Genomic DNA, 12,559 nt, shown 5'->3' with positions numbered 1-12,559 from the left:
CACCTCTGTATAAATGATAATGTGGTAGACATTTTACGTTTGCTTTCATGAAGCATTTCCCATTTTGAAATTCCCAACCGGTGTGAAGCAAATACCTTCTTTTCTTTTTTTATCTGCCCTTTTATTCAGATGTTCTCAAGCGATTAGACGATTCTGTAAAAGATGTCCGTTTGGCTGCAGCTCAAGTGCTTAATATTTGGTTTTCTTGCCTTGGTAACAACTATGATACTCAGTGCTACAAGGCCCACCTTGAATTCCTCTACAGCAGCCTTCTCGTTTACCTGGATGATCCAGATGCTGAAACACAGCAAGCTGTCCTTGGTGAGCTTTTTCTTTTATCAAGTAGAGATCATGTTTTTTGGTATCACGTGTATAATCTAAGAGTTTGAGGACGATGATTCGTGCTTGATTCCATGTTCTTTTCTATGATTGGTGCATAATTTTAGTAGGAGGTCAAATTTAGAAGAGGGCTGCTATTCAACTTGCTGATGTGTAGTGCAAGGTATGATGGGAATGCAGACTGATAACCAAAGCTATCGGAAACTGACTATAAAGTAAATTGTAAATTTCTCTCTCCAACCTTTAAAACCTCTCTCTTTTGGAGCTTCTTCCACTCCCTTAACTGACTTTCTCTCCTTACATCCTCTATCTTTCTAACATCATATTCCACATACCAGTTATTCTGAGAAATCCCTGTGTTTTTTGGACTTTCCATTATCTTCAGGTTCTGGTTCCTATCATTGTAATGTCTTGCAATATATTTTATCAACTCCCTTTAACGTAAATGCTTTTTTCAGATCCAACTGCAATCTCATTTTGCAAGGTAAAGAGCCCTTACTTTAAACCCTTTTTAAGACTAATCCCTGCCAGCTCTAGCCCCTTCCTTTTTTGCTTTATGATTTGACCAAACCATATCGTTGTTTGAATGAACATTTTGTTTGCTGTTTAAATGGTCTTTACAACCAAACCTTTTTATTGTGGTTTTAAATTGTTGCTCAATTTCATTAGTGTGTGGAGGTGAGGGGTCAGGTCAGGCCAGATTAGATCTGTGACTTGCTTCAGGTACCATGTAAACCTGTGTTAACCTGTTTCATGGTCGGGTTGTCGGTGACTAAACCATTCCCCCCACCAGGTTTCCTGGTGAGGAGGGTGTCGGGATATGAACACCTAGCAGGACTAAAAACAAAAACCTGTCAAAGGGCGGAGGATCTCCTTGCGAGTCAATGGCCATCCATATCTGGTGCCTAACTGCGTCTGCGGATGTCGTCCTACAGTGGGTGGTAACCTTTTCTAGGAGTTTGGTGGGAGGATTTGCACTCTGGCCACCGTAAAACGCTTCACTCCACAAAACACATGACAAAACTCAAAGAAAACTGAAAACGCACTCCGTGGGCGAACCTGTGCAGCTACCCTTTCCAGGCAATTCACTGGATGTTGAGATTGGGGCAAAGCCATTGGCACCCTCACTTTTTGATGATAGGAAGAAAAACAGGGGGTAAACATCCTGGGTTGGATTGCGGTAGGGTGTATCGGGGTGGTGCTGAGGTGTGGTCCACGAGACGTGGTCTTCTCAGGTTAACCTGAGGCGGTCCCTTCAGGTGGGTGCCTGGAATGTCTGAACCCTAAGAGAAGATCACCTGTTTTTGCTATCATCTGAGCTCCAGCATTTGAACATCGGTGTTGCAGCACTCTGAGGTTCTGAGACCGGATAGTGGCATTATAATGGCAGGTGGTTACACCTACGACTGGTCTAGTCGCTCTGGTGTTTACCATGTCCAAGGAGTTGATTCAGCTGTGTCTAATAAGCGGACTCCCATGATAATTGAGGAAATACCAGTCAACGAGTGTACTGGATTCATCACTCCTTGGGTGTCATTTCCCTGGTCTCCATATATGCTCCAACTGAGGTGAGTGATGTCACTGTGAAGGAGGCATTCCAAACCACGCTCGAGTCTGTGGTTGATCAGTGCCCCAAATCAGATAATCTTCTCGTCTTGGGGGATTTCTATGCATTGATTGGCACTGATAGGGATGGTTATGAGACGTGTTGGTCCCCATGGGTCTGGAAATGTGAACCAGAATAGCATTAAGTTATTTGTCTTTGCAAGAAGTCGTGAACTTAGGGTGGCAGGTTCATGGTTTCAGCACCCATGGCCTCATCACTGGACTTGGTATTTCAACCCTGGTGGTGTGGCAAAGGAGATTGACCATTTGCTTGTCGATGGAGGATGATTCAGAACTGCAGGGTCTACCGGAGTGCCTAGTTCCTCAATACTGACCACAGGCTTGTTAAAGCATTTCTGAAGTTGCAGCTTAAATCCAGGAGGAATGGTACCATCCCAGCCTAGGCTGGATGTGGACATGTTTATTGGGTAAGAGGGATACTGAGATGTTTGTGAACAAGCTGAATGGGGATTTGAGGGCTCTGGGTACTGTGGGGAATCCTGAAGAGTTGCGGAATGACTTCAAGACTACCAATCTTGATGTTGCCGGTGGATATCTTGGAACCCACCGTCAGGCAAAGAGAAATGTTTTCTCCCAAGGGACACTGGATACCATTAACCAGAGTCTCTGGGCCAGGCTTAATGGCAGAGCTGAGCTGTTCAGGGAGCTGAGCCATAAAACTGTACGTGCCCTGAGAGCAGTCAACGAGGCCTATGTGCGAGGAATCTGTGAAGGGGTAGAGCATCACTTGTGGACGAGTGATTCTTATCTTGCTTTCAGAGGAATTTGTGCAGTGCTTCCTCCAAGCCCATCCCTCGGTGTACCGCAGTTAGAGCGAAGGGTGGTGGGTTCTTGAAAGAGGAGTCCGAAGTGAAGGCCCATTGGGCCGGTTACTTTGAGCGGCTGTATCAGGCTGACTCACCAGCTGTTGAGTTGGATATCAGGGGTGTTACGATTCCTATTGCAAACTCTTAAATCAACTATGAACCACCTTTGTTTGTTGAAACACGGGCTGCGGTGAACTGGTTGAAATGGGGTAAGGCTCTTGGGATCTGTGGCATCCATGCTGAACTTCTCAAGCCTGGTGGAAATGCTGGACAGGTATTATTGCATGTCATTCTGTGCTCTGTTTGGAGCACAGGCATCATCCCAACTGATTGGAAAGGGGCCTCGTTGTCCCTCTCTGGAAAGGAAAGGGTTATCTCCATGACTACAACAGCTACTGAGGGGTGACACTGCTCTCAATGCTGATCAAGGCCTTTGCGAGGATAATTCTTCATGGGGTTCGCCACCATCTGCTCAAGCACCAGTGCCCGGAGCAGTCAGGCTTTACACCAAAGAAGTCAATGATTTACCGTATCCTTGCTCTCTGGGTCCTCACCGAACGCAAACGAGAGTTTCGTCAGGTGCTGTTCACAGCCTATGTTGATCTCCACAAAGCATTCAATTCGGTGTATCGGGATGCCCTCTGGAGGAGTCTCAGTCTTTGCGAGGTGCCACCAAAGTTGATCGATCTGATTTCTGAACTATACTCTAGCACAGAGAGTGCTGTGAAGTGTGGTGGTTCCATCTCCAACTTATTTCCAGTTGTTGCTGGAGTAAGTCAGTGGTGTGTATTGGTGCCCACTCTCTTCAACACTTGCATGGACTGGATTCTGGGGAAGATGTCAGAGATCAAAGTGTGGTGCATCGCTTGGGAATGTCAAGATCTTTGACCTTGATTTTGCAGATGATGCAGCCATCCTTGTGGAAACGCTGAATGTGCTTGTAAGGGCCCTTGAGGCACTGAATGAGGAATCGGCACCACTGGGGTTACAGGTTTCCTGGGTCAAAACAAAGATCCAGGCTTTCAATGATATCTTTGATGCTGCTATCTTGTCTGTACATGTTTCTGGTGAGGATGTTGAGGTCACGGAGAGATCCACTTCCCTTGGCAGTGATATTCCTGTCTCCGCAGGTTGTGAGCCAGAGGTCAATAGACACCTGGGTCGACTTGGGGAGTCATGGATTCACTGGATCATGGGGTGTGGTGCTGTCGGGACCTATGCAGTAGGATGAAAATTCGAGTCTTCAGTAACTTGGTGCTTCCAGTCTTGCTCTACGGATGAGATTTGGATTCTGACAAAGGATCTGAGTCGAAGACTTAATTCCTTCAGTACCATGTCTCTTTGGAAAATCCTTGGCTGTCGCTGGTCAGACTTTGTGTCCAACGAGCGGTTGTTGAGAGAGACTCAAATGAGATTTGTTACTTGTATAGTCTGTGAGCAACTGCTGCGACTGATTGGACATGTGGCTCGATTTCCTCACGCTGATCCTGCTCACCAGATTCTTTCAGTGAGGGAGCTTCATGAGCAGAGAAAGCCAACAGAAAGACCCCATGCCTTGTGGTTGCTGCAGGTTGATCGGCATCTAAAGGAGATGGGGATGGACCAGGCATCTGCTTAAAGGATGGCCAGACGGTAACCCCTGGAGTACTGACGGAAAGTGGACGCAGCAACGCACTGCTCTGGCGCATGCTCCCATACCTAACGTAACGTAACCTATATACTTGAAGACTGCAGAACACAAATCGCCTTCATAATACTTCCAAGAACCATGCAGTGTCTTGACATGCTGTATAACTGCTCACCTCAACATATTGAGGGCGTGGCATGTGTATCAGGGTTAGGAAGAGGCTGCCAATATGGTTGTGTACCTATCAATCAAACCTCTATCCACTACATTGCAATTCAATGTCATCTTGTTACAATGTATCAGGGTGGTTGGTGTTTAAGACTGCTTCAGTCGTGCTAAACTTTCAGATTAAAAAAAAAGATCTTCAACATCATTCTTGTATTTAAATTGAAGTGAAGGATGGAGAACCTTGCCGTTCGTGGGTTTCCCCTTTGTGGATTCGCTCTATTGCAATGAATTTATTGAGGCAAGGTTTGCAGATTGCAGTCAATGCGCTTGAATAATCGTGGGTTGGCGAACTATTTTCCACATTTTATTCACCTAATTAACATGGACCGTCACCAGAATAACCCCCTCAACCCCTCCAGCAGCATCATCTATCAAGTCATCTTTATCATTGCCATCAAAAACATTACCGTCACATTATTGGATCAAGTTTATCATCATTATTACGAAAGGTAAGTTTCATGGTCTTAATTCGAGAAAATAAACTTTATTTTATGTTCTTTAATACAGAAAAATAATATTTTATTTTATGTTCATAAACACTGCGTGGTGTATCATGTTCTATGAACTCCCTTTGTAGCCCCCCTTCCCTCGCAGTGGAAGAGACAGGGTTTTTCATTCACTTCTGTGTGTCTGGGCTCAAACTTAAAAAAAAAAAATTGAGCTTTTGTCATTAAATTATCAATGAAGCTTTATTATGAGAATATGGAGAAGGCAGATTAATAATTTTGTTGAAATAATTTTCAATATTATTATTATTTGACCCTTTTTAAAATTTATTATTTAACTTCTTTTTTTTTCCAGCAATCACTTGTCTGATTCACACAATTTTCAGAGTAGAAGTGATCCCCCATGAAGATTATTTTAATTAAAATTTAATGTCATGTCACGTGATATGGCAGCTATCTTTGATTAAACGCAAAAAATTAAAGCATTATATCTCTGAAACCACTGACTGGGAAAATTTGATACTTGGCACATCTCATTCTACTCCCAATAGGGAATGGAGGATTGTAAGGATGATGCCCTCGGTGACGTGGTAGACCAGCTATAATAAATATTGCTGTATGTTTTTTTTACATTTCTTTTTTTTCTCGGCAACCACTTGTCTGACAAAATTGTCAGGGTAGGAACGACCCCCCACCCCCTGCCCCATTGGATAATATTTTCATTATAATTGTGACAGCGTAGGTCATGTGGAATGGCAGCTATCTTGGATTTAACACAAAAAATATTTAAACATTTTTCTCTGAAACCGCTGATCGGAAAAATTTGAAACTTGGCAAACCTCATTCCACTCCTGATGGGGAATAAGGGATTGTAAGGATGACGTCATCGGTGAAGTGGGAGACCAGCCATCAATGTTTTAATCAAAATCCTTGTTTACCATTGAGATTCATTGTGTACACTATCGGTCAAAAGTTTTAGAACATTTCCATTTTTCCAGTTTTTACTGAAATTTAAGCAGTTTAATGATTCAATGTACTCTGAAATTAAAGCATAGAACAAACAAACAATTGCAGACAAAAAAGAAATCATGGAATCGTTTTGTTGAACAAAATTTAATCTAAAATTTTGACTCTTCAAAGTAGCCACCTTTTGCAGATAAAGCAGCCGAACATTCTCGTGATATTCTTTCTGCAATGGAAATCAAATATTGATTGAAAGTTCTTTCCAACACTGTTGCAGAAGTTCCCACAAATGTGTTGCACTTGTAGGTTGCTTTGCTTTCACCCTTCTGTCTAGTTCATCCCAAACAAGCTCGATGGGGTTTAAGTCTGGAGACTGTGCTGGCCATTCCATGATTTGAAGCTTACCGTCTTGTTATTTTCTTCTAAGGTAGTTCTGACATAGCCTGAAGGTATGTTTTGGGTCGTTAGCTTGCTGTAGGATGAACCCCTGACCAACTACTCGTAGACCAGCGGGTATTGCATGGCGCTGCAAAATGCTGTGGTCGCCCTTTTGGTTCAGGGTGCCAGTCACTCTGTGCAAGTCGCCGACTCTGGATTCAGCAAATGAGCCCCAGATCATCATGCTTCCTCCTCCATGTTTGACAGTTGGGGTCACTCACTGAGGAACCATCCTTTCGCTTACTCGACGGTGTACAAAAACACTGCGCGATGAACCGAAGATTTCAAATTTTGATTCATCGGTCCATAAGACCTTCTTCCAGTTTTCAGTGCTTCATGGCCCAGGCAAGCCTCTTTTTCATATATTGTTATCTTAGCAATGGATTTCTTACTGCCACTCAACCTGTCAAACCTGCAGCTCAAAGTCTTCTCTTCACAGTTGAAACTGAGACTTCCTTACTTCGACCAGTGTTCAGCTGTGCTTGAAGCTGCTGTCCTGTGAGCTGTGTATCACGCAAGCTGTTGACTCTCAGAAACCTGTCTTCTGATTGTGTTGTGGCTTTGGGTCTGCCAGATCTCTTCCTGTCAGAGTTTCCTCCAGTTTCAAGTGCCTTTTGATGGTGTAGGAAACTGTACTCACTGACACCTTGGCTTCTTTGCAATTTCGCCAAAGGAAAGACCTACACTTTTAAGGGGTTATAATGGTCTTTCTGTCTTCCTTTGTTAATTGTCTTTTTCTTGCCATTATGATAGCAATATACTACTTCCTGCAGTGCAATATTGTCCAAATAATGTCAGAGGGTGAAGCAACACATTCTGTTCCATCACTGCTTTTTTTCAGACAGAGGGTTTGTAACTAATCAAAAAAAGTTGGGACACCTGAAGGAATTGTTTGCATCAAATTTCAAGGCTTAATTTACTTCCATTACTGCAGAACAGCTGCAGTTGCTTACCCATTACTTGTTCCCTGAAAAGGACCTTTTTTAACAACTCTGAAATTTACATTATTTTTCAGTTGTTGGTAACCTAAACTGTTTTTGTTAACCTCTGGCAGTTTACCGCTTAGCTTTGTACCATTTCAGGTTATTCACTGGTCTTGAACTCCTTAAATTTCAGTAAAAACTGGAAAAATGGGGGTGTTCTATAACTGTTGACCGGTAGTGTACGTCCAGGCCATACCATTTTTACCAATTGAGCTTTTTGTCATCAAATCTTCAACTAGCCTTTATTATGAGATTGTGGAAAACACGAATGAATAAAATATATAATTTGTTTTTTTAAAGAGCAGGTCTTGGGTCGCTGATGACCGCATGATTCTAAAGTTGTAATCACATTAATAATCGTTGGGCAATTAATTTCTTACAATTGAAACTCAAAATATGCTAAAATTAACTTTTAAGTCAAAGCTTTTGTCAGTAATCGAAAAACAGACCGGAATTTACCGAAGATGCTATGACGTCACGTTCTCCGAAAACTTCGTGAACATTCGGAAACAGCGTGTGAACAATTGCGAGATGCGAATCAGAGAGTGATTTCAGCGGCGATGAAATTGAGTGTTTTCATTTCGATTTTGCCGAGGACGAGTCGGAGGATGATGGGAATTTATACTATGGAGTTTCTGGCCCTGAGCCATATAAATTTGAGCCACTTGCAAGTGAAAGAAAACAGCCTATTTTGTGTACAAGTGGTAGGACTGACTGCCCGGCAGTTCACACTGACAGACTTCACCAGACAGATTGGTTTGTGGATTTTCATTTTCTTGTTCGATGCATAAAATAATGTGAAGTTTGATTAGTCTGTGACTTGATATAATAATTTTTAACCCTATAGTCCAGCGTTTCTCAACCTTTTTACCCTTGTGGAACCCTTGAAATAGTTTTCATGTCTCAGGGAACCCCTGCATAAAAAAGTATTATATACCATTATTAATATCTCGCTCTTTTATATTTTTATCGTAGATCACGTGGTAAATATAATATTTTTTTTGGATACCTGGTTTAAGGAAAAAATGACCCCCTTTTTGTCAAATTTATTGGCAATGAAAAAAAAACATACTGCTCGTTTATGAGACCTCACACCGAGGTTTTAATTCACAAAAAAAAAATATTTTTTAAATAAAAAAAAAACACACCTCATGTAACTTGATCAACAAAACTTAAACAAATAAAGTTGAAGCAATAAAGGTAAACAGAAGAATTAACCGAGAGGGAGAGAGAGAGGAGAGGGAGAGGGAGGGGGAGGGAGAGGGAGGGAGAGAGACTTCACGCTAGGAAGCACAGAGAAGATAGATGGACACCGTGCATGCGTCCCGTACTTGAGTTAGTCACTCAATGATGCACGAATCCGCCGCGTACAGGACGTCCACTAACCAGTGAGGGCGGTTTCACACTGGGGCCATATAGACATCGTTAAATACATTCCCTATGGTTGTTATAATTGTAAATAATATAAGAGGTTGAAACCTCTATTATAATAACCAAGGAGTTTCCAACAATATGCCGTACGTGTATAGTAAAATTACGAATATTAAATCAAACAAAAACTACTCAAATATACATTAGCCTATTTATTACTGTTTCTCGCGGAACCCCGAGTGACCTCTTGCGGAACCCCGGTTGAGAAACACTGCTCTCGTCACTCAAGAGTCAGAAATAGAATGAATCAATAATGGACCCAAATATATTATACACCGTAGCCTTGGCATTGAAGTCTTTCTGGCAGCTGAGCTTGACCCCAGCGAAAGTGAACAGTTAGAACAAAACCCAACTTTCAAGAGACTGTTGTGGCATATAAATACCAAAACATGTTTCGCCTCATCGGGAAATATTCTACCAAATTTAGAAAAAAAAGTGGAAAATTGATCAATTTTTTTACAATTGAAATGAAATAGCCCAATTTGCTGATGCTGTTAATAAAAGGAATTTAATCAACAGTAAGTTGATTTGTTGAGAAATTTTTTCATGCTTGTGTTTTTCAGAAAGTTTATTTATGTTTTTCCATGTACTCTTTAAGAATATATTTCAAGGTTTTTCTCACTTAAACTCAACAATTGATTCTGTGAAAGAGCACTATCTGGAGAACTTTTCAACCAATAACTCGTATTCACAGAGTGGTGATCAGATGTGTTTATGCCTTCGTAATCCTCGGCTGTGAAATGGTCACCACAAACGACAAGTCTATCCAAAGGGTGCTCTTTATCCGTTTTCTTTGGGGGAAAATTCGCCCGTTTTGTTTGTACAAATCTTATCCACTGCCGGCGAATATTTGATTCCTTCGGGAATCGGTGGGAGCGATTACCCGTTTTCCAGCCATTTTCGCAAAACATGACGACACACATACGAGGCATGATGTACAAATATCCAAATAACTTTGTTCTACAATAATTCAAAATAATAAAGGATAATATAGACAGTTGCAAGCTCAAAAAAACCGAAAGAGTGGCCCGCTGAACTGTGGACACCTCTTAAATAAGCGAGTGAGCATCCGCTTTGTTTTGGAGAACGTGACGTCAACATCCATATATGGCACGCGGCTGTTTGTTTCAACAGCCTCGAGAAATAACAACTTCAGAGTTAAATTTCATTAATTTTCCCAATAATTAGGCAACCACAATAGTTTGCATCAAACTATTTAATACACATAATTGATATAATCATATTGATAAATTTTCAGAACATGTTTGGTGACCCGCAACCTGCTCTTTAACTGTCATTTTTGTCAAGTTTAGATTGAGTACAAAGTGGATGGGTTTTGCATTTTGAGATGCTTTCTGGTTCATGGTTGCATTTGTAATGTTCCTAGTTTTATTCGCTCATTCCTGAATGTGCAATTTGCAGTATATTTGGCTAAAATGCATGATCAGAGTACAGCTGACCTATCAGCACAGCTTGTTTGTTCACTCATATGTCCTAAAATATCGTGAGGCTCACTCAATGCAATCTAGATGTCCTTTTGCAGGCAGTTTCTGTTATCCATCTGCAGTGGCAGATTGATTCGGTAATGCTTTTTAACTTGGCAGCGTGGGTCCTATCCTAATCTCTTGTGTACTTTATTCATAAAATCCCCCCCAAAAAGGCTCCATATTTCATGCATCCCCCAATGTTGATTGTATAGGCAAAGTTTCATTTGAAAATGTACCCAGAATTGCATTTTTGGTATTTGATATTTTTACCCCGTCCCAAGGGGTGGGGCCAAAAATGATAATCACTGCTCTTGCACCTTCTTGCGATTTGGTGATCATAACAACCAAGTTTGGTGAATCTTTGCGCAACAGTTTAGGAGGAGATAGCGTGATGGATGGACAGACGGCCAAACAAACAGATGGAGCCGATTACAATATTCCCCGTTTTTTTTTTCTTCAAAAAGCGGTGGGATAATAATAATAATATTAATAGTATCAATAATAATAATAATAATAATAGTTCGTTTATAAGGAACTTCAATGCAGGAGGAAGCCATTCGGCCCATCAAAGACTGCTAGTATTGTTAACCTATGGCTTTTAGTTGATGCTCTATTCTTTTCATTGCTGACCATCAAGCAAAGAAACAGCAACGTACCATTTAAAAAATATATCATTGTTATGACTCAGCTGGCTTTTGAACCACTGACCTCCCAGACACAGATCAAATGCTGCAACCGTGGCATCACCATTAGCTGACCGTCTGTTTGTTTGTTTTTTTTTGAACCTATTTTAACCCTTTTGTTTTATCGATGTGAAATGTTTTCCAAGGTCGAAGTTAAATGATCTCTAATCTTTTGGCTGTCCTTCCCGTTTCCTGGTTTCTGGCAGATGCACTATGTGCTGGTAGTGTTCTGCTGCCAGATCTTCTGTGCAGGGAGGTTGAAGCTGTTCAGCACAAGCATCGCACCAAGCATTACCTCCAGCTCTTACTAGAACACGTGCAGGGAAAACCGAGTGCAGACTGACTACAGGACTTGAGGGTCACGCTTCTATGTTCAAAGTAATTTGCAACCACCAAAATGTTAAAAATCACATGGTTTGCAATCTGTTTACATTTCTATATTAAAAAAAAATATTTTCAAACGTGTACTGTTGCTCTGGTTTTATTTTCAAAGTTCAAAATTTCATTTGTTTTAAGAATTACTTGTTTTATTAGGTCTGCCACCGAAGGTGGATGGAGGTTATGTTTTCACCTCTGTTTGTTTGTCTCTCTGTTTGTTTGTGAGCAGGATGTCTCAAAAAGTTAAGGACAGATTCAGACAAAATTTGGTGAGCAGGTTAGGTGTGTGACGATGGATTTATTACATTTTGGTGACGTTCCACATTAAGATACTATTAATACCACCATCACTGAAGGTGAAAGAGGTTATGTTTTTACCCATTTCATTCTGTTTGTTTGCAAGATGTCTCAAAAAGTTGTAGACTGATTCGGATGAAATTTTGTGGACAGGTTGGGTGTGTGACAAGGACGAACTGATTAGATTTTGGTGAAGATCCGGATCCGGATACGGATCTGACTACTGGAATTTTTAAAGTAATTCTTCACCATTGAGAGATAGGGTTCAAACACGATATATAGCATGATATCTCAAAAGTTGAGGACAGATTTAAATGAAACGAGGTGGACATGTTGGGTGTGTGGCAAGGACATATTTATTACAATTTGGTGAAGATCTGAATCTGGATCGGTATACAATAATTATTTAATTTTCTAAGTGATTCCTCGCCGGTAAGAATATGGGGCCAAAAACGATATATAGCATGATATTTCAAAAATGTATTGGGCCCGATATGTTCCCATGGATCAGGCATTGCTTGGCGGAGGTATGCACTCTCCCGAGTACCCTTCTAGTTTTTTAAGTGATTCTTCACCACGGAGAGATTGGGCTGAAAACAGTGTAAAACACAATATCTCAAAACGCTGTGGACGGATTCATACGAAACTTGGTGGACATGTTGGGTGTATGACAAGCACGAACCACTTCAATTTTGGTGAGGATCCGAATCTGCATCTGGATATGAGTATTTTTAAAATTTTAAAAAGTGATTCTTCACAATTGAGAGATTGTACGAAAAATGATATCGCATGATATTTCAAAATGTTGTTCACGGTTTATAATAAAA

General features: G+C 41.1%; 1 protein-coding gene across 2 annotated transcripts in view; it reads left to right on the top strand.

Moving 5' to 3' along the window:
• Nucleotides 1–11,518, top strand: part of DNAAF5 (dynein axonemal assembly factor 5) — a 48,552-nt gene extending 37,034 nt beyond the window's left edge. For both annotated transcript variants that reach the window (XM_085885977.1, XM_085885968.1), the window contains exons 12-13: nucleotides 130–321; nucleotides 11,264–11,518. In XM_085885977.1, coding sequence (XP_085742103.1) covers nucleotides 130–321; nucleotides 11,264–11,400 — 329 coding nt within the window. In that variant the 3' untranslated portion in view covers nucleotides 11,401–11,518. The remainder of the gene's footprint in view (nucleotides 1–129; nucleotides 322–11,263) is intronic.
• The last annotated feature ends 1,041 nt before the right edge of the window (nucleotides 11,519–12,559 follow it).

The sequence above is a fragment of the Eptatretus burgeri genome, chromosome 1 (assembly GCF_056783735.1).
Source record: "Eptatretus burgeri isolate ZD-2024b chromosome 1, Ebu_testis_v1, whole genome shotgun sequence".
NCBI classification, from domain to species: domain Eukaryota; kingdom Metazoa; phylum Chordata; class Myxini; order Myxiniformes; family Myxinidae; genus Eptatretus; species Eptatretus burgeri.
This window is presented reverse-complemented; position numbering and strand designations above follow the sequence as displayed.